The sequence below is a fragment of the Scheffersomyces stipitis genome, chromosome 1, assembly GCF_000209165.1.
Source record: "Scheffersomyces stipitis CBS 6054 chromosome 1, whole genome shotgun sequence".
Classification (NCBI taxonomy): Eukaryota; Fungi; Ascomycota; class Pichiomycetes; order Serinales; family Debaryomycetaceae; genus Scheffersomyces; species Scheffersomyces stipitis.
In genome coordinates, this window is record NC_009068.1 from 1,201,661 (window position 1) to 1,226,646 (window position 24,986).

At 39.8% G+C, this 24,986-nt stretch overlaps 10 protein-coding genes across 10 annotated transcripts; 6 read left to right on the forward strand and 4 right to left on the reverse strand. All coding sequences in view use genetic code 12, as the record gives it.

Annotated features, from left to right (window-relative positions):
• Window positions 1-82: 82 nt before the first annotated feature.
• On the forward strand, window positions 83-634 carry UTAF1 (Splicing factor U2AF 23 kDa subunit (U2 auxiliary factor 23 kDa subunit) (U2 snRNP auxiliary factor small subunit) (U2AF23); the record flags this gene model as incomplete). Its single annotated transcript, XM_001387423.1, has 1 exon — window positions 83-634. A coding segment is annotated over one exon (552 nt), but the record flags the coding sequence as incomplete, so codon positions are not given.
• Window positions 635-1,824: 1,190 nt separating this feature from the next.
• Window positions 1,825-3,117, forward strand: MMT2 (mitochondrial protein with role in iron accumulation; the record flags this gene model as incomplete). Its single annotated transcript, XM_001387424.1, has 1 exon — window positions 1,825-3,117. One exon carries the CDS (start codon window positions 1,825-1,827, stop codon window positions 3,115-3,117), a length of 1,293 nt encoding a protein of 430 aa, XP_001387461.2.
• Window positions 3,118-3,184: 67 nt separating this feature from the next.
• Window positions 3,185-7,272, reverse strand: CLU1 (accessory factor to EIF3). Its single transcript, XM_001387840.1, has 3 exons — window positions 5,045-7,272; window positions 3,538-4,837; window positions 3,185-3,504 (listed from the first exon to the last, which is right to left on the reverse strand). The coding sequence occupies exons 1-3, from the start codon at window positions 7,254-7,256 to the stop codon at window positions 3,288-3,290; spliced, it is 3,729 nt and encodes a 1,242-aa protein (XP_001387877.2). The 5' UTR covers window positions 7,257-7,272; the 3' UTR covers window positions 3,185-3,287.
• Window positions 7,273-8,113: 841 nt separating this feature from the next.
• UFO1 (F-box ubiquitin ligase) lies at window positions 8,114-10,264 on the forward strand (the record flags this gene model as incomplete). Its single annotated transcript, XM_001387425.1, has 3 exons — window positions 8,114-10,004; window positions 10,062-10,113; window positions 10,186-10,264. 3 exons carry the CDS (start codon window positions 8,114-8,116, stop codon window positions 10,262-10,264), a joined length of 2,022 nt encoding a protein of 673 aa, XP_001387462.2.
• Window positions 10,265-11,618: 1,354 nt separating this feature from the next.
• Window positions 11,619-15,608, forward strand: RPM2 (RNase P subunit; the record flags this gene model as incomplete). The annotated part of the gene is made up of 4 exons (XM_001387426.1): window positions 11,619-12,101; window positions 12,168-12,206; window positions 12,276-15,227; window positions 15,264-15,608. 4 exons carry the CDS (start codon window positions 11,619-11,621, stop codon window positions 15,606-15,608), a joined length of 3,819 nt encoding a protein of 1,272 aa, XP_001387463.2.
• Window positions 15,609-16,108: 500 nt separating this feature from the next.
• On the forward strand, window positions 16,109-17,208 carry PICST_86084 (methyltransferase). Its single transcript, XM_001387427.1, has one exon. The coding sequence runs from the start codon at window positions 16,153-16,155 to the stop codon at window positions 17,152-17,154; it is 1,002 nt and encodes a 333-aa protein (XP_001387464.1). The 5' UTR covers window positions 16,109-16,152; the 3' UTR covers window positions 17,155-17,208.
• Window positions 17,209-17,270: 62 nt separating this feature from the next.
• On the reverse strand, window positions 17,271-19,550 carry MNT43 (mannosyltransferase; the record flags this gene model as incomplete). The annotated part of the gene is made up of 1 exon (XM_001387841.1): window positions 17,271-19,550. The coding sequence occupies one exon, from the start codon at window positions 19,548-19,550 to the stop codon at window positions 17,271-17,273; it is 2,280 nt and encodes a 759-aa protein (XP_001387878.2).
• A 923-nt stretch (window positions 19,551-20,473) lies between these two features.
• Window positions 20,474-21,711, reverse strand: YBN5 (Predicted GTP-binding protein (ODN superfamily); the record flags this gene model as incomplete). The annotated part of the gene is made up of 1 exon (XM_001387842.1): window positions 20,474-21,711. The coding sequence occupies one exon, from the start codon at window positions 21,709-21,711 to the stop codon at window positions 20,521-20,523; it is 1,191 nt and encodes a 396-aa protein (XP_001387879.2).
• A 469-nt stretch (window positions 21,712-22,180) lies between these two features.
• Window positions 22,181-22,504, forward strand: MRL37 (mitochondrial 54S ribosomal protein YmL37; the record flags this gene model as incomplete). The annotated part of the gene is made up of 1 exon (XM_001387428.1): window positions 22,181-22,504. The coding sequence occupies one exon, from the start codon at window positions 22,181-22,183 to the stop codon at window positions 22,502-22,504; it is 324 nt and encodes a 107-aa protein (XP_001387465.1).
• Window positions 22,505-22,748: 244 nt separating this feature from the next.
• SAP7 (secreted aspartyl proteinase) lies at window positions 22,749-24,509 on the reverse strand (the record flags this gene model as incomplete). The annotated part of the gene is made up of 2 exons (XM_001387843.1): window positions 22,749-23,182; window positions 23,936-24,509. Coding segments are annotated over 2 exons (1,008 nt in total), but the record flags the coding sequence as incomplete, so codon positions are not given.
• Window positions 24,510-24,986: the final 477 nt, after the last annotated feature.

Genomic DNA, 24,986 nt, shown 5'->3' on the forward strand with positions numbered 1-24,986 from the left:
CAAAACAACCAATATGAGCTCACATACTGGAGGATACGGTGGCTATAGTGGGGGAGGATCACACGATCATAAAGGTCCTCATATGCATAAGAATGTCATTGCTCGAAACGGAGAAGACAGGCTACCATGTACCTTTTACAACAAGATAGGTGCTTGTAGACACGGAGAAAAGTGTTCCAGAAAACATATACGGCCTTTGACTTCATTTACGATACTCTTGCCCAATCTTTACCAGAATCCCAAGTTGAACAAGAACGAAGGAGAAGAGTTGAATCCCAAACAGCTTCAGCAGAACTTTGATCAATTTTTCAAAGATATCTTTGTCAAGTTTGCGACTTTGGGCGAGATAAAAGAGCTCGTGGTTTGTGAAAATGAGAATAACCATCTTAATGGAAACGTATATGTTCGATTCAAGACTAAACAAGAAGCTGCTGAGGCTACATTATTGCTTAACCAGGAATGGTTTAATGCCAGACCAGTACATTGTGAATTGTCACCCGTATCTAGCTTTCCGGAAGCTAACTGTAGAGCTTATGAAACGTCACTGTGCACAAGGGGAGACCATTGTAACTTTATGCATGTGCGACATCCTACCCAGCTGTTGGTAGAGAGTCTTTTTCAATCGCAAACCAAACTGACTTTGACCAAGAAATTGTTGCAGTACCAGGAGATGGCTGATAAGGCCGAAGAGGAAAAGGAGGAACACAAAGAGGAAGAAGAGAAACCAGCTACTACCACAGTTACAACGTCGATGGTACAACAATTGTTTGCATAGAAAAGTTCATAATGTCATTAGTGTATAATAGCGAAATAGTACTTCACCGAGTGATCGAGTTTGGTGAAAGAGAAGTAGCATAATTTCATTGTAGGGGAATTTCTATCACACATCACTCAGTAGAATCCAGCTATCTAGTGAACTTCGACAAGTGATCTTTTTGCCAGTAGTATCTACATCCTCTCCGTCCGTAGTAATGTTCGTTTTGCAACTCAGTCATATGACTTTGCCGGGTCGGAACTACATCCGAGACAGGAACCAGAACCAACTCAATTTGTGCGAAAAATCCAGTTCCCCAGATCGAAACAGCCTATTTGCGACGTTCACAACTTATGCGATTGGACTTGGCAGGCTGCTGTATCGTCCAATAGGAATAAATTTACTTCTGCCGCACACATAGCATCCCATCAGTGTTTGTCGTGTCTTCCCAAGTGGTCTGACCGTTGATATCTACCTATTTCAATCTCTCGTCACTACCGCACAAATTCTACCACTACAAAATTGTCATCACCAGCAATTCCATTTCTAGTACCACTACAGAATAGCTCGAGTCTCTTCAATTGACCGTCATGGCTATTTCAGTGGCTAAAGAAGCCGGTATCAGACTTTGGCCCGGACACGGCCAACTCCTGCTGTCCCGGAATCAACTTTATAGTCGTTATTGCGGTTATCACTTCCAGCATCGCCATCGTCGCTATTTTCATAGTAGTCCCCCTACGAGCGCGTCGCAGTTTTTGTCGCAATCCTCACTACAAGTTTCGCTCTCTTCCCAAAGTCTCCCTAGCTCTAGCATACACTCCGCGGGTCGTGGTGTGAATTTTGGCTACGTGGCTAACGAGAGATTGTCGCTACATTCCTTTTGTACCACGCTTGTTCTCGGTACCGAAAAGAAGTACAACAAGATTTACAAAGTCAACAACTCAGACAACAACACGATCAGAGACGATCCTACACCAGATTCTGTTACAGCCAGCAGAGAGCACTCTCACGCCCACGACCACACCAGCTCTGGTACCCAGAATCACTCACATACCCATTCACAGGCTACGATGTCATCTTCGTCCCAGTCTCAGCAACTGGCTGATAAGAGCACTGAAAAATCACATACCACCTCTGCACACCACACACATTCTCATGAAGAAGAGCACCATTCGCTATTTGGACATTCACATTCACACGGCCACCATCAGCCCAATGAGTTGTTACCTCTTTCAAAAGAGTCTATAGTGAAAAATCCGGCTGTGAGAATCACCTGGATCGGTCTTATCGTAAATGTATCTATGGCTCTTTCCAAAGGTATTGGTGGAGTCTACTTTCATTCTCAAGCTCTCATAGCCGATGCTATCCATTCGGTGTCTGATATGTTAGCTGACTTTTTGACGTTGGCAACCGTCAATGTAGCTGCTAAAGTGGGCACTCCCGTCAAGTTCCCTTTGGGGTACGGCAAGTTAGAAACTGTAGGATCTCTCATGGTTAGTTCAGTTCTTCTCTTTGCGGGAATATCCGTAGGTTGGAACTCACTTTTGCAGGTATTTGAGTTCTTTTTACCTACATATTTGTACGAGTATGCCTCTATGATTCACATAGGCCATTCGCATTCTCACACTAGTCTTAACACTTCCGATGGAGGCCATTCGCACAGCCATAGCCACGGAAGTTTAGCAGGTGAAGACTACGAGTTGGACTCCAGCCTTGCAGCAACCAGACAAGCTCCCAACATCAATGCTGCTTGGCTTGCAGGTGCATCTATTATCGTAAAAGAGGTATTGTTTCGAAAAACCATGAAAATTGCTGTTCAAACCAACTCCAAGGTTCTTGTAGCAAATGCCTGGCATCACAGAGTTGATTCCTTGACTGCATTTGTGGCTTTATTGACAGTTACTGGTGGTGTATTTTTCAACATTGCCTGGCTAGACTCGATTGGTGGAATCTGTGTGTCGGCATTGATCATCCGAGCTGGCTGGGGTACATTCAAAAGCGCATGGTTCGAGTTGATTGACCGTGGTGAAGAGCCTGGTACTGAAGATTACAATAAGATCCATGACATCATCACTGATGAGTTGCTGGACAATAGCGTCTTAGACACATTTACTTTGTCGCAGTTGTCTGTAATGACGTCTGGAGCCAACACCAATATATATGTCACATTATCTACCAAGGAGAATTTTGACTTGAAGACGTTGAACCAGATCGAACACCAAGTCAAGCTGGCTATCTGCAAGGAAGATAAGTTCGTGAGAAACATCTATGTTCTGTTCAAGTCCCAGCAGACAGAAGCAGAAACAAAGAAGCCAATGGAACATTCTGACTCACGTTCAGATTCACATAACCATAGTCATTAGCAATGTAAATAGACAAGTATACAGATGTATATATCTACAAATACAAAACATTATACAAGTTTTTGTTCATGACTGCAACAGTACTTTAGGTAAAGTTATATTTGTTTTGGACTATGTACAATAATATGGACAAGATATAAATAAGATTTTAACGTCATTTTAACTAATGCTTACTTCTTCGACTTCTTGCTCTTCTTGCTAGACTTCTTTGGATTGTTACCTTCAATGAACTGTAAGATATCGTCAATAGACTTGGAAGCGATTTCAGGGTCTGGTTGTGGAATAGCCGACTTCTTACCATTCTTCTTGCCATTCTTCACAGTTTCAGTCTGAGACTTGACTTTGATCTTGCTATTTCCAGAGGCAACAGCTTGCTGAGCTAACTCTCTCTTTCTCTGTTCTTCCCTTGCAGCCATGTACTTGACATAGGTTTCAATGCTGGAGACGTACTTTGAAGCCTGCTTAGTCAAAGCGTCATCTGGGCCGAGAACCTTCTCAAAGGTGGCCTCACAAGCACGGTACAATTCTAAAGATTGGTCAAACTTGCTGGTGTTGATCAAACAGTTAGCCAATCTGAAAGTCACAATACCTGTAATTTCAGAAACTTCTCCGTTGGCAAGCTTAGAGAATTCAAGAGCAGATTCAAGAAGCTTGATCGCAGACTCATTTTGACTGGCCCTAGAGTAATTTTCAGCAATGTTGGTTAAAGTATTGATGAGAGTTGGATGTCCCTTTCCGTAAACAGAAGTCCAAGTAGCAACAGCCTGATTGTACAAGCTGACAGAATTGATCAAGTCAAAGTTGGCAGCTTCGTAGAAACCAGAGTTCAAGTAGGCAGTAATGGTATCATAGGAATCAAAACCAGTAGTTCTTTCCGACAAGATGATAGCTTTACGAGAAACAAACGCAGCTTGCGATTGATAACCAAGCTCAGAGTAGACTTGTGCAAGTAAGGTGTAGAATCTTGCAGTTTCAGAATTGACTCTACCATAGATTTGTTCTTGAATAGCTACCAATTCGTTGAAAATAGAGAGACCTACATCCTTTTCACCCAGAGCGATATGGGATCTGGCACTCTGGAAGATTTCATCTATGAGAGAAGCCTTGTAGCTCGAGTCCTTGACGATTGGAACAAAGTTGACTATGTCGTCAGCGACAAAGATGGAGTCTCTTTCCGAAACGACTTCAGTGACAACCTGAATTTTCTTGCCCTTCTTCTTGGACTTTGCAGTTTCAACCTGCTTGGAAGTAGTGGCAAACTTTTCTTTGTAAGCAGCGAACTCTTGAGCAGTGAAAACATATTTTTGAGCCTTCCACTGAATACCAAATTTGAGAGCGATTTCTCTCATCAAAGGAATTGGATGGATCAAAACCGAAGACCAATCTTCTGGCAAAGCGTATCTGAAACGAAGGAAGACTTCCTTTGTGATCAATGCAATAACCTGGTCGGAATTCAATTTGGTAAAGTTGAAAGCTGATTCAGGGTAGAATGACCTATACAACTCTTCAATTTCAACAGCAGGTTGGGCATTAACAGCAGCTCCAAGTAAACAGTTGTGGAAGTGTGCCACAAAAGAAGCAAACAAATTGACTGGAACATCAGCTGACAACTTACGCAACAAGTGCTTGGCTGCTCTAGCAATCATTTCTTGAACAGTTACGCGGTAGAGAGCATCGTAGTTGGCAAGAGTGGGTTCATAAGTAGCCTTCGTTTGTTCATCTTCCTCTTTGTCTTCAGACAGTCCTTCTTTCGATTCTTCTTTTTTATCAGATTCCTTTTTGGCTTCTGCTTCCTTACTTTCAGCTTCAGCCTTAGCTTTTGCCTTTTCCTTTGCTTCAGCGACCAATTTCAAGTTGTCTTCAACTGTCTCAGAAAGCTTCTCAGAAGCAGCCTGTTTCCTTAATAAGGCTTGTTCGGCAATGTAACCCAAATATCTCATGTTAATACCTTGTCTGTGCAAGATACTAGTCAATTGCTGACCGTCGAAAGGGGCTACTTGACTTGGGAATTCAGTTAAGAACTCCTCAATCAACTTCTCCTTGACAAACTTAGACAAGTTTCTCACAACTTCTCTGTCTTCGTCGCTTTCAGAGTCAAACGAGAAAGCATCAGGGTTGAAAACAACTTGGTCAGTAGGCAAGACAATCTGAGGCTTTTCGCCATCCTTGCTTTCCATCTTTCCTTCTTTTTCCAACTTCTCGGTTTCAGCCTTAAACAAGGCAGAGACCTTACGCTTCCACCATTCAGCTACAGCTTCATGTCTGAGAAGAGACTCTCCGTGTGGGTAGGAGGTATCGTTGCTAGCATCGAAGTGAGCTTCGGTAAACTGAATGTCACGAGGTGTAGTTCTGTACAAGTCAATAACATACTTACGAGAGTCAGTACCTTTGATACCCTTGGTGTCTTTAGAAACCAACAATTCTGATTCTGACTTGATCTCATCAGAAACTTCTACAGTGTGAGGCTTCAAGTGGAAGACTTCAGCAATTTGCTTCAAAGGCTCTTCAAACGACTTGTCTTGCAGAATAGTAGAACCGTCAGTAGACAAACCGTAGACAACCTTTTCTTCTTCACCTTCTGCAGCAGCATTGAAGATACCGGGAACAGGAGCTTGACACACAATTCTCTTACCCAAGTAATCTACAATACAGGTGACCAAATTATTGACACCGGGAACATCAGCTTTGTTCAACACTTTCACACCAGCCAAGTCTTTCGAAGCAACATATCTGGCAGCTTCTTCAGCACCAGTAGCTTCAAAGACCTCAACAGAGGTAGCATCAGATGCATAGAAGATCCCGTTCTTCAAGTAGATATGCTTTCCCTCTTCTTCGTTAGGATTCATAGGAGTCAAGTTGCCCTTGATAATGTTGACGGAAGTGTCGGTAGCAGTTTTGGTGAAGTCGAAAAGAGCCTTTTGGATCAACTTTTCACGCAAGATACGTTCTTGAATGTTTGTATTGGGTAACTCACGCACAGACTGGAAGTCTTCGTTCCAGTCCTTGACGTAATCAGAGCCATCTACACCGTTAAGTATCAATGGCAATTGAGATCTCGATACATCAGGATAGTTTTTGGCGTGGACGGTATCGATGTACCAAGGTGTAGCCAAGAATGAGTTGTTAGGCAACAAATAGGTCTCTGGATGTTCACTGGAAGTAGATAAGCTAAGTTCATTTTCTTCAAGAACTTTCGAGAAAGAAGGCGACAACGAGTCTACCAAGTTGACAAGTAAGTAGTTCTTGGACACTTGACCCTTCTCGTTCACCTTGACTTCTGGATTGAAGTTAACAGTAGAACTTCTGTTCACGAAGAAACCAGAAAAGTGGCAGGTGATATTGAAAGTTTCGTTTTCCAAAGTCTGCAAAGTCAAGTACAACAAGTCACCTTTGTTCTTCTGGAAAGCTGGAACAGGAGACCATTGTGAAATAGTCAAAGACTTGATTGGAAGTTTGATCTTGGTGTGTATGTTGTTGAATGAAGCAGCAGTAGCAGCAAGATCGATGTCAATGGTGGAAGACAAATCTTCAGCAGAAATCTTAAGCGACTTTATGTCTTCTTCATTGAGAACAAAAGATTCTTCAGTTTCTTCAGATTTTTCGTCTTTTTCGTCTTTTTCAGATTTTTCATTTCTATCTTTTTCTTCTTGATTCTCTCTTTCTTTCACAGCGTTCAATGTCAACTCGTTCAATCTGGAAACACCGCTAGCAACTCCAAGATCTTCAGCCATTCTGTCCACATAATGCAAACCAATGATCTCTCTGAAACGAGAAATCTGCTCATACACTGCAGCCAATGTATAAGCTCTTTCTTTGATGGTTACTTTCAACAAATCTACAGAGTCCCATTGGAAGAGTTCAAACAACTGCGAGAAAGTGGTAAGATCGTCTACTGAGTCTGAGACATTGGTTCCATTTATGTAGATAGTGTAGTTGGTTAAGCTTCTGCTGAGAGGCAAAAGGCTAAGAGCTTGTTTCAAGTCGTTGATGGTTTCGTCATAGTTAGATGGAATCAGCAAGCTGTCTCCAGCATTTAAGCAAGCTGGTAAGTCAATCTTCAAGCTGAGCTCTTTGGCTGACTCGAGGGCTTCCACATCATTGTCAACCTCGACGGGTTTCACAGGGGTCTCACCAGACATGGTTGTTGTCTGGAATTGGTGGAATGGTGAGAAAGAAGAAGACTGAAAAAAGATGGAGAACTGAAATTTTTCACTTTTCGAGATTTTTTCGGTGAGACTCGGTAAGAAATTTCGTAGCCGGCGAAAAAGATCAAAATGGAGAATAATTAAAGTTTGGGAGGCAGTTATCCTCTGAAAATGGAATCCATTATAGAAAGGTGAATCTAGATTGTAGTCGTTTTCGTTTGGTGAAAATCGGTTGAAAAATTGTGAAGTTGGCTGAAAAATGTCATTTTTTTTCACTTTCTAATCGTCACACTACGAATAAAGTAGTGAACAATCAACTTGTGGTAAATTTACAAGAGAGAAGAGAAGAGATTAACAATAGAGAACAATAGAGACATATCACGACATAAGTAAGATTGGTTAAGCCAAGATGAGTAAAGGAATTAGATAGAATTGCTTAGATAATGGACTTCGATTTATAGCATCTCATAGTTAAGCTCAGTCTCATATTTTAGTACTTTGGATCAACCTGACAAAAATGACATAATTAAAGAGGGCAGCACAGGGGCAGCTCAAAATATCGAATATAGTTATGCTGTCGAATTCGTATCATCTTATATATACGATTTATAACAACTGGAACCCTATAAGACTCTGTTCTACTACAGAGCTACTTTTGCACCTAGACTTCCTAATCCGGCAAGAAGTGTGCCCCACGTTCCGGTGCGTCGCGGTCGAGCGAATCGCGCACTAAAGTTGTACTATATGCAGTGACATCACAAACATCATAGACTCCATCTTTTAATTTCGATACTGGCTTTTTCAGCCATAAATGCCCAATTTTTTCTTTTTCTTCTCTAGCAACAAGCAGCATGACTTTGCTTCTCGCTGAAAACTCACAGACAGATCATTTGGGTAACTCTGTAGTGGCGTTGCCGCGAAGTCTGTTTGAGCAGAGTCGGTACTCGCAGGTTCTGATCAATGACCTACCCACAGAATTACTCATCCATGTATTTTCCAACCTAGATCCCGTTTACTTGAACACCATGAGACTTGTTTGCAAGCGGTGGAATTTCGTTATTAATGACAGACAGACTTGGATCAACTCGTTCAATTTGAAGTTCAATACTCCTGTAGTTTTCCCCAGTTTGACCAATTCGGCTAACTGGATGCTGGAGTATTTCACACGTTTGCAAGTGATCAAGAACTGGAAGAAAGGCACTGCTTTACACTCGTCTTACCAGCTTATCAATAATGAGTATCGTTTTAATGACTGTATACTTACAAACTTCTCGGGTAATTCTGGTCTCGGTCGTATTCTTGTATTTTCCAAGAAATACGGCAATATAGCTCTCAGTAACTTGAAAAACGGTAAGAACCAGAGCTTTATCCCCGGAGGAAATCCACAAGCTTATGAAAACTTATCTTTTGCACTCAACTGGAATCATCTTTTGATTGGAAAGTTGAATGGTGAGATACATCTCAAAAACTTGCTTACCTCTACATCTTCAGGCTCAACTCGGTCTTCTTCCACTGTGTTCGCAGACCCAGTATCTCACGACAAAAGTCCAGTGATGGTTGTAGAAATCAACCTGAGCGGAACAGATAAATACAAACTGAAAGTAGACGTGATATCGGGCTCCTTTGCTGGCAGTTTGAAGCTCTGGAATATGAATGGCCAGGTAGTAAAGCTCATTCGGTTTCCTGGCGAAATCATCTTGAATGTCAAATCCAACTTCAAGAAATTTATTGTAGTAACAACTGATTGCTGTATCCATATTGTAGATTACAACACGTATGATGTTGTGGCCACTATGGAATTGGGCTTCAGTATAGAAAACCACGAAGAGCCTACTATCCATGGATACTACGATACGTTTCTCCGAGTACGGAATACATTGGATGTCGATTTCGGCAATTCCAACATCGTAGTTTGCTATCAGTCTATAGTCAAGGTTTTCAACTTCAAGGACTTGAATAACATTCACGAGAGGCAAGTGGTATTGCCTGAAGGTGTATTTGTCATCAAGTCCAAGATGCAGACGATATCTAACAATAAGATCAATGGGACCAGAAACCCACGCATCATTGGAGGCGATGGACTTCTATTTGCAAACTCTTTGTCTGATGATACGGTGATTATTTGGAATGTGCGAGAAGACGAAAACTACAGGCCTTCCACCATTACTCCCCATTGCACTATTCGGTTGACGTTCCGCGATATTAAGTACACCACACAGGGAGGAGTTTTTGATTACATCCTAGACAGAAACCTTCCGTTTATTACCAGTATAGCGTTGAACAGCTCGATCATCGCTATAGGCGGGTACAACGGTGTCGCCAATGCATACGATGTGTTTACAGGTAAATTCATCAAGGAGATCTACGTAAAGTTTCCAAAAAGGTTTAACCACATGTATGACGAGTTGATACCAATCACTGACATCAAGTTGAATGACAACCAACAGGATGCCAGTGGGGTAATTGTTTGTGGTGACACAATGCAATATTTTCAGTTTGGCGAAACCCGGTTAACAGTTACTGGTGCAAGTGAAGGAGGTAAAAAGCAAAAGGCAAATGTAGGATCGTACAACAAACACGAGTCTAAGAAGAAAATCAAAGACGGCTGGGAAGACTACGATACCCAGAGATGGATCCAGAAGAAACAACAGGATCTCTTTGACAAATACAATGGGCAGTTGGACGAAGACGACGATGAACTCTCGCTAGCATTAGCTTTGAGTCAGAGCGTTCACCATAACAGTGGCAAGATCGTAGAGGGCGAGAGTGAAGAAAACAGTGTCCCATCACATGTAGAAGACGACGACTTGAAGATAGCTATCGAATTGTCAAAGCAATTGAACGAGGAGGAGTTGAACTACAATGAGGCTCAATTTGACTTGTCTAGTCGAATAGTAAGTGATGAACCAATAGCTACTTCTAGTAGACAAGCAGCCGAAATCAACGACGAGGAGGACGAAGTAATGAGACGGGTGTTGGAGCTCTCACTCCATGAACATTAAAAATTGTAACAATGGTTTACAGGACAAAACTACAGCATATAAACGACTTATGAAGGCTAGAGCACTTCTGTATAAAAGGATATAATTAATAGAACATAATTTTTCACAGTTTCAGAGCATGAGTAGATCCAGTGTGGAGATATCAGAAGAGTCGCAAAGGCACAAACCAGACATAGCTTCACATAGAGATAGAGAGACCTTTATATTAGAATACAGACCATGGAGATACAGAAACTACACAAACATCTACAAACGGTTCAACCGTCGGCAAACCATCCTCCGTGGCCGTTAAAAGAAACTAGGGCTAACTGACAATGATGCCAGTAGGCTTGAGAACCGTTATTTGCCTTTCTTCAACTGCCGTTCGGATCTGCATGTCCACATACAAGTAGCACAAATTCACAAACACACCCGGACTATTCCTGGCTGACAGGACTCCAAAGAATAACTTTCGTCATAGTCAGAGGATATATGGAAATTGAAGATTATCACGTGACCAAATAAGTCATAGTCATCTTCTGCGACGTGCAGAGCTTGTTTAGTTTGTTCACCTGCAGTACTGGAGCTCCGGAGCATTTTCAGCCTATGCCACGTCGGCGCCGACCAGAAAATTTTTGTCTCTTCCCGTGAAGTTCCGCAGATTTGCAGGTTGAATTAAGGTTCCGACTGTAACTCGCAAAATTCTTTATGGAGTTAGGCTTCAAAGTCCGCCAGTCCCTTAGTTAAGACTTTTAGTGAAAAAATCTATAGCTAAAAATGGGCCCAGTGACTTTCGTAAAAACGGAATCTATTTTCAATTTTGTATACCTTTACAGAAATTGCCATTGGAATTTGTCCTATTTGTTGTTTTCTTTTCTCTCCAATCTTCCTTTGGTTTCGTTTTCATCCATTGCTACTGTTGGAGTAGCCTAGGCTTTTTACCTGTGCTGCTTCTTCTGTCCACTGCCTTTGGATCTTTGATCCCTTCTCATTCTTTGTAGTGGCAGAGTACTCATCAATATTTAGATACTCGTACATTTGATGTGTATTTGATACTCGGATTTTGATTGGTATTCATATCTCATATTCATATCCTATATTCCTTTGATATCATTCAGAGACTCGGAATCGACGAGATCAAGAGATTCTCACTTCATCCCATCGTCTCATTGTCATTGTATGGAATGGAAGTATAATCTGTCAAATTTTGTACCCATCACCACCAACTATATTCAACTATTGCAAGACATACCATTTCAATATTCATCTACAACCCGCTTAATAGTCAAAGTCACTGACATTAGCAAATATCATAGTCATCTAATTCCTATACATTCATAGCGTTTCTCATATTCGACTAACTTAATTTTTCATCATGGTATTCATCAACTTGATAAAATATGCGAAACACTCTACCAACTACAAGGACTCGATCCAGTTCTTTCAGAGCTCGTATCCGTACCTCAATGGGAACAGCTACCCTCTCATAAGACACAACTTTTTCTACAAAACGAACAGATGGTCCAACGAAGATCCACACCCTTCCAACAGAAGTAGAAATTTCCTCAGCATCTCGCACGGCCATTATGGTCTCTACTATGCCATGTATAACCATGATGCACAACGTAGAAAAGAGAAGAAAGCCCAGGAAAAATACATCATGGCTTATATTCTTAAGAGCTCTCGTTCTGCTACCGGTGCTGATCATGATCGTAGTGAAAGCTTCTATGGTAGTCAGTGTCGTGTTCAGCTCATGAAGAAGACGAAGTTTTTTATTCTGAAACTCAACCAGGACATCCAAAGCAACATAGATGAGTTGAAGAAATATACCTATAGCTTGCTTTCGATTTTGAATGCTGTTGCTCCCAATCAGAGATTTGCTTCGCTTTCGGCTAGTGGAATGTCTTTTTGTCCACTTGGGCAGGTGAGAAACTTTTCGACTTTCTGTCCCAAACATAGAAAAGTAGAAGCTGACGCAATTAATAACGTTTCTGCTCCAGTTATTCCAAAGATTGACAACATCGTAAATGAGATTACCGCAGAAACACCTTCATTACGAACTGATACAGACGGTTCTTTTGAGTCTAATTTTTTGCATAATCAAATCGCTGCCATCACATCTACGTATTCGTCATACACTGATGCCAGTGAATTGAACATAATTTACCCCTTATACCAATCATTGAAGAGAAATGACTTGACATTGCCTTCTATTCAATTATACAACATAGTGTTGTCTTCCATCGAGAAGAGAGCTTTGGATTCGGAGTTCACCTTGGAAGCCATTGAGAACAAGTTGACCAACTTGTTGACGGTATACCAAGATATTCTTTCTAGTGGTAACAAGCCTGATACAGAGACATACAATTTGATTATCAGAAATCTTTTGCAAGGAAACTTGGATTGCCTTCACTTAGAATCAAGCAACCAGTACCAGTATTTTGCGACTTACAAGAGAGCTCAGGAGTTCTGTCAAATCAGTATTGAATTGTTCAATTCGATCAAAGCAATTAACCAGTTAGATTTGGACTGTTTGGTTCCTAAGTTGTTGGTGGTTTTGGATAGCTTTCCAGAACTCGTTACCAAAGACTTGTTGTTGAGATTGATCTCAGCAATTTCGGAAGTAAATACGCTTACTAAAGATACCTACTGCACATTGATTGGAATAACCAAGCATTTCACTAAGTTTGGTATTTTTGAAGGTAACAGTAAAGAAATCTACAAGTTTATTGTATCTGTCTACTCGGACTACAAGCAAGTTATTGAAAATGACGACAATGAGTTTGCCATTTACAACACATTAATAGAATCATTGGTTCAAAATGGTCAATTAGCTCTAGCCAGTGAATTCTTGGATGAAATCCTTTTGGACTACAAGAATTCCTTTGCGTTAGACAAAAAGGCGTCCAAGTCTCAAGTGTCTAGTCTAATCTCAACATACATCAAGCAGATTATCTGCTCGGGTTCGAGAACTAGTTTGTTTAAAGGTTATGATTTATTGATGAAATTCAACAGAATTAGTTACATTCCGGAATTATCTATTTCTGTGTACAACAATATGATCAACAAGTTTATCAATGAATGCAATTCTATTCAAATTGAAAAACAAAAGTTGACAAACTCGAACAACAAATCAACTTTTGAAAACACTTCAAAGTCTCAAGAACTCGAAAGCTTGCAGTCCTCAATCTACAAGAATATTTGGAAATTGTACGACTATATTGCAATTAGAAAAGATTTCCAATCAATGCCTACAATGGAGTCCATCAGAGCTGATAAGTTCAATTGCCGTGAAGTTTTGCTTTCTTTGACTTTAGAAATGGGCGATCATACAAGAATTTTTCAATTGATCAAAGAAATCGTCGTCAAAAACCACCTTGTCTTTGACTTGAATGTCCTCAAGAAAACCTTGAACTATTTGTACAATGGAGTTGTATACAATAGAGAACAAGGTGAACACTTCAACCGCTATTACTTGGGATTGGTTTGGAATTTGGTAGAATCGCAGGCTCAACACTATCTGTCAAACAGCAAAGATTTGAACGACTTCTTCTCTGAATTTGTGAGTTTCTTGCTAGTTCCTGTGCCTCAAAATTCCCCAGCTATTCCAGATATTATTGATTATAATATCCAAATGTTTATGAATTCTTTGACTTTAGAAAACGCCATAAAAGATTTTAATTTCCAATCGGATAACATCTATGGCTTAATTATAGCGTCGAAGCTTATCATGAATTACAGCGGCAAGGATATCACCATCATCAACAAGATTTTACTGTTCCAAGCTCAACTTGTCAAATTGTTCGAAGATTCTGACAACCATTACGTCGAGTTGAATGCAGAACTTCTTCTGTTTAGACTGGAATTGAAAGTTTCTTTCAAGTCCTTGTTGGAAAGATTCAAAGATCGAATCGTATTCAACCAAGCCATATTAGAAGGGTGTAAATTTTATGACATTGAGGTCAACAGTCCTGTGGATCCAGAGAGTGAAATTGAGTGGACATACGATCTCAATTTGAGTTATGTATTATCCACTAACTATGATGTCGGAGTTTCTAAGTTTATTGAAATGTTCCAGAAAGGATACAATTTCAGTAGTGGAACATGGGAAATCATCTTCAATTACAATTTTGCTGTTGATGTTCTTGAGGCAAACTTTCCAATCAAAGTTGGAGATTTTGTCATGAGATTTATGCAGCTGAATGTTGAACATGACATGAAAGTTGACTTGATAACGAAGTTGATCAACTACAACAGCGACAAGATCAACATCAAGATTGTACAGTTGCTACTTGAGAATCCTTCTATGTTGCTCAGTGGAACATCAACTGATTGTAAGGTTTTGATTTACTTGATAAAGTCATCAGAAGATTCACCAAACTTGTACTTGCAAGCATTGCTCAATGATCGTTCTTTTTTTCAACTGATTTTCAGTATCAATCATGATGAGGCTTGGATAGTTGAATACTTCAAATTTTTGAAACTTCGAGGTAATGCAAGAGAGCTCACCTCGATTGTTGAAGATTTCGGTATTATAACTACTGGAAGCAAGCTTGACTCAGCTCAGTTCAAACTCATGTATCACTATTTGATGTCCTTAATCGAGTCTGATAATTTGGCAAAGTTCAATACTGTTTTCCAGGAGACTTTCACAAACCAAAATACTTCATACGCCAGCGACGTTGAGTTTTTGGAAATGATGATCAGCTACAATTTGGCAGTGAAGTCCGATGAAAGTCTCAAGATGATTTGGACTGACTTCAGAAAATTTCAGTACAAGTCGCAAAATTTGAAAGAGCTCATCTTGTTGGCAGAACTAATTCTGTATTTTAGAACTGGTGAAATTCCAAAGCATTCTAACCACCAGGTTAAGACTATTGAAGAGCTTGCAATTAGGCTCTTGTCTTCTAACGTTGGTGAAATGGATAAGTTGTACACGAAAAACAAGCAATTGCTTCCGAATAAGGAAAGAAAGTTGCAGTTGGTTAGTTGTGTGTTTGACAACTTGATCCAAATACAGCCTACTGTCAAAAGCGACGACATCTTGAGAGTTTCGTTCAGAAATGTGCTCAAATTCTTGAAGCTTGAAGGGTTCAGAAACGTCAACAGTGAAGTTTTTGTGAAGATGATCGAATTCTTGAAGTTGATACAAGCCAGTGATATCTTGAATATCATATTGACGAAGTTTTTGCACAACAGCAAAATTACCGACATTTTGAACTTTTACTTTTTGGAAGTTCAGTTGTTTGAAGATACTGACAAAATGAAGGTATTGAAGTCTCTCCATAGTAGCTTCAAGCTGTTGGGAGACTCATTTAATGCTCGTGTTATAGACGACTATATTCACGGTCAAACCATGGCCTAGTTTGTATTTATTATTATTTTTATTTTGGGTTATATCGATGACATTTACGATTATGAGAAGGTTTACTTATATAATGACAATACACCATTAATAATTAGAATTTTAAGCGTAGCCTTGATAGCAGAGAAGTTAGGGTGAATGGGAATTATCACAAATAAGAATTCGGGAACAAATGGAAAAGACTCCTTACTTGTGATAGCGATTACTTCTTAGCTGTACTAAGATCTATTTTATATAAATGTGCTCTAGTAGGATGGCATATATATGATCTTCCGATTTCTCTGATTTCTACATATTTGGACAGTATGCACAATGACGTATTTATGAGGCTCTATGAGTTGATTGACGTACTTTATTAGGGGAGTTGGCATATTATTAGGAACGGGATTTTCCACTCTACAAATAAATATTTTCTCCTTCCATTGCAAAACAAGTAGTTGAGACCAATAAAGATTGATTATATCAATTCAATTACAATTTACTCCTTTGATTGATTCTCGTTGAAATCGCAAAATCAGTACAATAATTCACGGATACTAGCTAAATGCCTGAACAAGAAGCTCATTCTATTGCTATCAACTCGTTCAATTTGAACCACCAGGATTACGACACTTTCCGTCCTTCTTTCAAAGAAGAACTTGTGAACCCATTCTTGGTTCAATTGGGCTTAGGTGAGCATGACAGTGCTACCAACAAATTTACTTTCGACACAGAAAAGACTATCGTAGAGATCGCAGCTGGAACTGGTAAATTCACCAGAAATTTGGTTTCTAACGGCTGGGATAATTCCAATGCTAAAAACACAAATAACTTGATTATTGTAGAGCCAAGTAAGGGAATGTTGGAATCGTTTAAGAAGAATTTTCCTCAGATCAAGAAGGAAAATATTCACCAGGCTGCTTCGTACCAGCTTCCTCTTGCCGATAATTCTGCTGATGCGGTAATTATTGCTCAGGGGTTCCATTGGTTCAGTGACTCTGCCAGCTTGAAGGAAATTGCCAGGGTTCTTAAACCAACTGGTAAGCTTGGTTTGATTTGGAATCTCGACTATGCCTCAAAGAGTCAAAATACACCTATAGAAAAATCAAAGTTCTACGATGGTGGGTCTTACTATTACAAAGATATTGATTTTTCAAAATACAAGACAGTCGAGGAATTATTGTCAGATTACGTCGCCAACCAACCTTGGTCCAAGAAAGTCACTGAGCTCATCTACCAGTATGATCTTGGAGTTCCTCAATACCGTCATGGAAAGTGGAGAGATATCCTTGAAAAGGGAGGCAATGAATACTTCTCTCCTATCGAAGTTGAATTATTTGTGTTGTACGACAAGTTGATTGCTGCCGAGGATGTGTACAAGTACTGGGAAACCAGATCGTATATCACTGAATTGAGTGAGAGACAGAAGGCTAAAATTAAAGAAGATGTGGAAGCTATCTTGAAAGATTACGCTGGTAAAGCTAGTAGACCATTTTCTGATGATGGTGACGAAAGACTTTTGAAGCCAATGGGAACTCATGCCATTGTGTTAGAAGTAAAAAAATAGGATATATCTTACTTAGATCATTAGTAAAACCTGTTAGTAAATCATTAGTCCCATAAGCCTTACCATTTGCATTGTATTGTATTCTATTCTATAAATTAAAAATGTGCAAATCCATATCATTGCTTTCGGATTTCCATTTTGGCATATACCCAACCTTCCGGTCTGGTTCGAGAGTTTCCAGTGTGCCAGACTTTACTGAGAAAATCATATTTCCTAGAAGTCTCATCGTCAAATTCAAAGAGAACTCCTCTATCATATGCAATTGAACCATCGTCTGGTTGGTTGTAACTTTCAACCAAGTCGTAAGCACAATAATGGTACCCAAAACAGACAGAACTTTTTACCCAGCCTTTTTGTGGATCCCAGTCGGTTATAACATCTACTCTTGACTGTCCATCTTTCATGTTGACATTGATTTCATCGCTGTCCTTCCTTCTAAGCTTCCACAGGTCCTTGAATTCCTTTTCTGGAGTATCGTCTATAGGTGATCCGATAGCTCTCATCTCAGGCAAATCGGGAGGAACGAGAGCGGCTCTCACCTTTAGAGGGTTCAGAAACATTACCGCAAGGTCTTTATTGTCATATTGATTGAACGGAAACTTGACTCTGTCTCTATAGTAGCCATTTTTCTTACAAAAACTGAAGCCAGAATTGATCCACATCAACTTCCCATCTGAACTAACATGTCCAGGATGACTGGAACAGATTTCGTTGGCTTTCGAGTTACTGTAGTGCTTGTTCTTGGGATTGGTTGTCACTTCACCAACACTGGCAGCAGCATATTTGTTGAACTCATACAGTTCATCACCCGCCATTGACATACCTAACCAGTACATTTCTTTATCTCCCCAAATAGACGATTTTACAGGTTCTTTCCAAAGACATAATGGGAAAGTCATCAAGAGACCAAGCAAGTGGTCTACCTTGTTGATAACAATAACTCCAGCTTCTTGAGAATGTCTCCATCCAGTAAGAAACTTGTTCGAAAGTGTCTTCTCTGTCACCAAAGGAATATCAAATAAGGTCTCAATCGAGTTTTCGTTCGCAGGCATCAACTTTGTAAAGAAATTCGACTCCAAAAAGTCGTTATAGTCTCGCAAAGTACGATCCTTGAAGAAGAATGCACCAGACTTTTTGTATTCTGGAGCTTCAAAAAACTTTTCTGCGCCCATCAATAGCACAGTGTCAGCGTCAAGCAACATCACCTCTTCAAAGGAAGTGAACATTAGCGCCAAAAGCTTGTTGGAGTATCCTGGAAAGGAATACTTGAACGAACGGTTAATACAATTGGCCACATTCACGTACATGATGTTCTGTTTGGGGAACTCGGATCCAAACGACCTATATTGTTCCAACATGTTAAGCTCAGGAAGGAAATCCCGATGCTCTGCAGAAATAGAAGGACTTAGCAAAAAGTCGATATCCGCCAACGCAGCGATATCTAAGAACTCCATAGACCTTTTATTTATGTCTCCCTTGTGTATAATCTGTATAGGGAGTTTGTTGTTCAAGGCTCTTAAAACTCTGACTAACTTGACTACATCTCTACTGTGTCTTGTTGTGGCTGAAATTACGATTCCACGTCCTTTGCTGTTTTTCTTAATAAAGTCGATGAAGTTGTCTGTAGACGAATTAAATGCATTATGAACCACGTCATAATCATCATTAATTTCGTTATAAATGGGCCATGAGTCTTCTGGCAAGGGATCTGTTGAATTGGACGTTTCAAAGATGGGAATGGTATTGTGCAAGTATGGGAAAAGTTTTGATGTAAACAGATTGTAAAGTTCCGTTTCTTTTACATCTGGATTGTTGAGGAAACATTTACCATACAATCTCATCATGGTAATTGTGTCAGCCATTCCCTGGTCTATGATGGTAGTCTTTTCTACTTGGGACTTGAAAATGACATTGATGGTCTTGTTATCTTCGTGAGTGATTACATCAGCATTGGGTTCTCCATCCTGTTTTCTTTGGGAAAGTAGGCGCTTTTGGTTCTCTTCAAAAAACCGTTGCTTTTTATCGATATCCTTATCGTATTGCATTCCTTTCGAATCATATTTGTCGAATTCCCAATCAGGGTTGTTATGCTCGAAATTTTTGAAGAATGCCATGCACTTGTCATTAAGTGGTATACTCTTTATCTTTTCGTGGTCATCATTGAAAAGGTTTATGAAGCTTTCTGTTCCGGAAAAGACATATTTGGAGTAGTGGAAATCTTGTCTCACCTTAAGATTTGAGTTGCGAAAGCCCACTTCGTCGAACTTCTCACTTGCAAGTTTATCTATACGATGGAAGTACAGTCCACTGAAACTACTGATCAACACTAGCAGTACCATTATTAGCGATACGACCGTTAGCACAAGCACCGTTATTCTGCGTAAAGTGAATCTCATGGTATTCTATGATTATGAAGTGGACTAAGTACAGTGGTCTGACGATATATCAATCTTGAGTTTTGAGTAGTTCCTGTGCGGGCTGGTCTGTCTTGATCTTTTTTATCCTTCTTGTCCTTCCTGACGAGTGGCTTTGGTCAAATATCGTTGCTGTTTTTATCAATTCTATGGTAGGTGGTCAATGTCTCGATATATTTAAGTACTCAATCTTCTGATCCGACGCGAGGAGAAAGAATAGCTCTAGTCCCAAAGTGTATATAGTACTTTCTGAGATCTCAGAGAACCAAAGTAGCAAAGGGTAGTCTGACCGAAAAAAAATCCATCTGCCAACACCAATCAACAGTTCCAGCAGATGTCTATACTTATAGCAATTTTTCCAGAGTTTCAACATCCGCTCACCAACCCCTACATGTGGGGGCTTTTAGCAACAAGGCTTTGGTGAGATTTTGTGTGCACGGCTACTAGAAGACAATTAATAGCCGAATGAATACACCGGGCGGATAGAGAAATTACTTCCACACAACTGAGAAAGAAATTTTGGATAAGAGAAGAGTTGGTTTCAGATATTCTATGGAGAATTAATGAACATACAACAACTATATGAATTTGAAATAGTGTAGAAGGCTGTGGTAGATTAGTAGAAGAGAGCAGTAGAAGGCGAGGCATATGGCTTATAGCGTCGTGGGTATATGTGACAGCAAAGCTATAACCCAGGGGCAGTGTAGGTGGACAAGTCGAGGCATAATTGTAGAGAGTACAGGCATCCGTATAGTTAACAAGGGTTTCGAAATATGGACTGCTACGTTCATTGAATTGGTGAGACAACATAAATAGTAGTACGTTGTTCTAATTGGTATACTATATAATGAACTCGATGTCTCTCCTCCAGCCAAAATTCTACTCAGCAGTCTACAATATCATTATTTTATATGTTCATGTGCTTATATGTTCGTGACAATACTAAATACACTTAACGAGCCTTACCTTCGGCTGCCTTGACAAAGATGATGTCACCATCTTCAACGTAGTAGTCCTTACCCTTTTGTAACAACTTACCAGCAGCCTTGACAGCGACTTCATCTCCGTATTCCACCAAGTCATCGTATTTTATGACTTGGGCCAAGATGAAGGTTCTTTCCAAATCAGTGTGGATAGTACCAGCAGCTTGTGGAGCAGTGTACCATCTTCTGATGGTCCATTCTCTGACTTCATCTGGACCTCCGGTGAAGAACGAGATCAAGTCCAATTTCTGTCTCATGGCCACAATGATCTTTGGCAATGCAGAAGTGGCACCGATTTCCTTACAGTAGGCATCTCTTTCTTCGTCAGAACCCATACCAGCCAACTTCTCTTCCAAGGAAACAGAAACTGGGATGATGAGATCACCTGGAGAGTTGGCATCAACCCATTCCTTGATCTTCAACAAGTGCTTGTTCTTCTTTCTGACATAGTCTCTTTCTGACAAGTTGATCAAGTAGATACAAGGCTTGGCAGTTAACAAGAACATGGAGTTGATAGTTTCGACTTCCTTAGCAGTCCAGACCTGGTTGGCGATTCTTTTACCTTCTTCCAACAACAGAATGATTCTCTTGACGAATTCGGCTTCTTCTTTTTTGTTCTTAACTTCAAGTGATTGTCCACCTCTCTTGGTGATTTTTTCAATTCCTTCTAAGTGCTTGGTAGCGAACTCGATATCCTTCAATCTCAACTCGTCCTTGATGATTTCCAAGTCAGCGTATGGGTTGACTTCGTCGTTGATGTGAATAATCTCAGAGTCTTCAAAGGCACGAACAACCTGGAAAATGGCATCGACAGCTCTGATGTTGGCTAAGAAATTGTTACCCAAACCTTCACCAGCATGGGCTCCCTTAGTCAAACCAGCAATATCGTAAATAGTCATGAAGGCTGGAACTTCACTCTTTGGCTTGTACAATTCACATAACTTTTCGAATCTGGGCGATGGCACAATGACTCTGGCTTCTTCGGGCTCAATGGTAGCAAATGGGTAGTTTGCAGGGTTACCTAATGGACATCTGGTAATGGCCTGGAAAAAAGTGGACTTACCCACATTGGCAAGTCCGACAATACCAGATTTCAAATTGTTACCTGGTCTACCTAACAAAATAGGCTTTTCTTGCACGTTCTTCTTCTTTGGTGGCATGTTGGTGTAAATTAATTGCTTAAAGATCAAAAGTTACCTAGGTGGAAATCCTTAGATGGCTAAATAGGATTGAAAAATTAGGATGGACACCAAAAAAATTTTACGTGCGACATCTTGTGATAATGTCGCGCTGAAGTGAATAGTAGAATACAGTCTAATTCAACCAATTTACTAGGAAAAGGTAACGAAATAAACCATTTTACATTTTATACAGACATTGAATATAGACAAGTAAACAACTAATTTACTTCATTTGTCAACTTTGATACCCCTTATATTTAATTTACTACTGCTTCCTCTTTGTCAACTCTTAATCTCGCACTGCATTCCAGATTCCAGAATCCTGCACATTTTGTCTAAGTGCGACTGAAATCTTTTATCAATGTCGCAATCTGAAAAATCAACCTGAAGAATCACTTTCGAATGGCATTACTCAGAGCTCTTATAGTCACATCAAATCATCACTGCCATGTTGTCGAGATTGGCTAGAAGCAGAAGCAGTTTCCCTGCTGCAAGAAGATTGTTCTCCGTGACTGCTATAGTGAGAAACGAAACCCCAAAGTCCTCGTGTAAGGCAGGAACCAAGTTGAATTTGAAAGTCAGAAAAAACGGTGACGAACCGGTTGCTTTAGAAGACACAGAATACCCAGACTGGTTGTGGGATATGCTCGACAAGAAAAAGGTCGATGAAAAGTTGAAACAAGACGATTTCATGAGATGGAGAAGAAAACAGTTGGGTAACGAAAACTCCAACAAGATTAAAGCCAACAACTTCTTGGCCAATATGAAGTAAACTTATTGATATGAATTTTGCATTTATTCATCTTCATTGGTGATTCTATTTCACCAGCAACTTGTACATACTATATTCTGTGAAACAGATGCTTCCTTTATCAACCTTTCAGATACAAATTGATGATCGAAAACGAATCTACATAACTACTAGCAATAGTAACATCCCAAATCTAATATTTAGATACCGAAACTATAAGAAATTTAACGAGAAGAGTGTAGAAAAGTAGAGGGTATAGTTTGTTTTACTCTATGGCAGTAATCCGTTCATCTTCAGAATACTTTACCTTGGCGAGAGAGATAGTCTTATCATCCAAGTTGAAAACTGTGTAGACCGATCTCAAGAAGTTAACTCCAAAGATTCCATGATCTTCCAATCCTGGAGAAGGAGTCAGTATCTTCAACCCACACTGAATTCCGTTAGCGGTTTCTTGCGACAAAAGAAACTCACTCATTGGCACTTGGATTTCCTTTTTATTGCTGAAGCTGAAACTCAAGAAATTGCCACTGTCATTCAAATAACATGGTACCTTGTATGTTCCTAATGTACCATAGACTTGAAAATCTTCTCCAGGAGCCAACACCTTATATATCTGCTCAAGGAAATCTTCTCTGATAATAGTTATATCTGCTCCAGAGTCGAATGTAAATGGAATACCAATAGCAACATCATTTTCATCTCTCTTGGACTTCTGGATTTGCTCAATTACTTGCCTTTTCTTATTGTTACTGGAGCTACTTTGAGCTTGACTCTGCTGATTGTACAAATCAGTCATTTTTTGCAACAACGCTTTAAGAGATTCGAACATTTGTAAACTTTGATTGTAGTACTCAATCCATGTTGGAGCACTGGTACTGTTACTTGCACTGATCGAATTCTTTATAGTCTGAGTATAGTATTCAGTGATTCTGCTTGATGTGGTGGTATAATAAGAAGTTTCGGTAATTTCAGTAAAGTAGGAAACATAAGCAGTCGAAAGAGTAGAAAGGACATAAGTAGCACTTGGGTTGGCAGTTTGCTGCGCAAGACTACTTGAGAAACTAGATGTCGAAGGTGTCTCATTACTGAAAGAAGTTCCCAGATCTACCGTATGCTTTGAAGAGGATGCTGCTTCAATTGAAGAAGATGAAGATGAAGATCGGATAGACATACTAGATTCAGACAACATGGGAGGAGACTTGCTTAAGCTTATAGAGGCAGTTGAACCTACCGAACCTGTTGAAACAGACGATACGGGAGTAATTGAAGTAGTGAAAGGAGTTGAACTAGAGACTCCAAGACTAGTCAAAGAATGGCTAGTCGTAGGGTTGGATATGGACGAACCTTTCGTAGATTTTTTTGTGCTTGATTGTATGGACGAAGGCATACCGGATGAATTCACTGAAGAACTTGAACCTGATTCGGAGGCATCAGCACAAGAACCATTGATACAGATTTTGATGGAAGTTAATTCAGTTTGTAAAGCTCGATAAGTTCCATTCAGAGCAACCATATCCAAGGAAACCAATTCACCCTCGTATTTTGCGTGGTCAATTCCGCCAAACAAAATAGAACCAGCTTGTTTGACTTCATCAGTGACATATAAAGAATAAGCTGTTTTCTTGGTGTATCCCTGTAGTTTCATTAGAGAAGGTATATTTGGATATTTCTGTGTGGCAGCTTCTCTGAATTCAAAGGAAATCCCCATTATACCAACAAGATCAACCGTTTCATTGGCCACAGCAAAAGTTGCGTTGTTCAACACCAACCCGTTGCCGAAATTAATAGTATCTTGTCCATAAATTCCTCCATCGTTACCACTGCCATCAACATACCTAATTCCAAACTCTGTGCCATTACTTTTCCAACTCGATGACTTATCTTTGTCGAAGACTCCGTAAATGTTGCAATTGTATCTTTTACAGACAGGCGCTTTTGTGCTAATAACCCAAAGATCAGAAGAGCCAGTATCCAATTCAACTTGAAGCTGTACTGGTGGTGTACCAACAGTAATGTTGACGGCATAAAAATCCTTAGGATTCTTAAATAAATTGACGTCATTATTTGCTACTTCTTTGATATTTCCTAAGGAGCTAAGTGTATTTGCTTCCTTAGAGGAGCTCCTCTTTATTTGAACTGGAAATTTTACAAAGCCATTTCCATTTGCAAGTACCAACAGCAACCATGAAACCAATATGAAACCAATATGAGCCTTCATTTCAATCAATTTTAATACTAGTAAATAGTAGTCTTTTGTCTTTAGTCCAACAGCTAAGACTACTATTATTCTAGTGCAATTCATTTGTATTTTATACTCTTTGTTGTCCAAACCTACACAAGTTCAGAGCAAGGATTCAACTTGCAGAGAACCATTTGTCTGGGTTTAATTATAAGGCGTATTTCCAACTGAATAATTATATATCCTTGCTTCAACCCCTTACGTTCGTCACTTAATTAATTGCATGATAGTTGGAAAAATACATTGCCCACGAAAATTGTACTC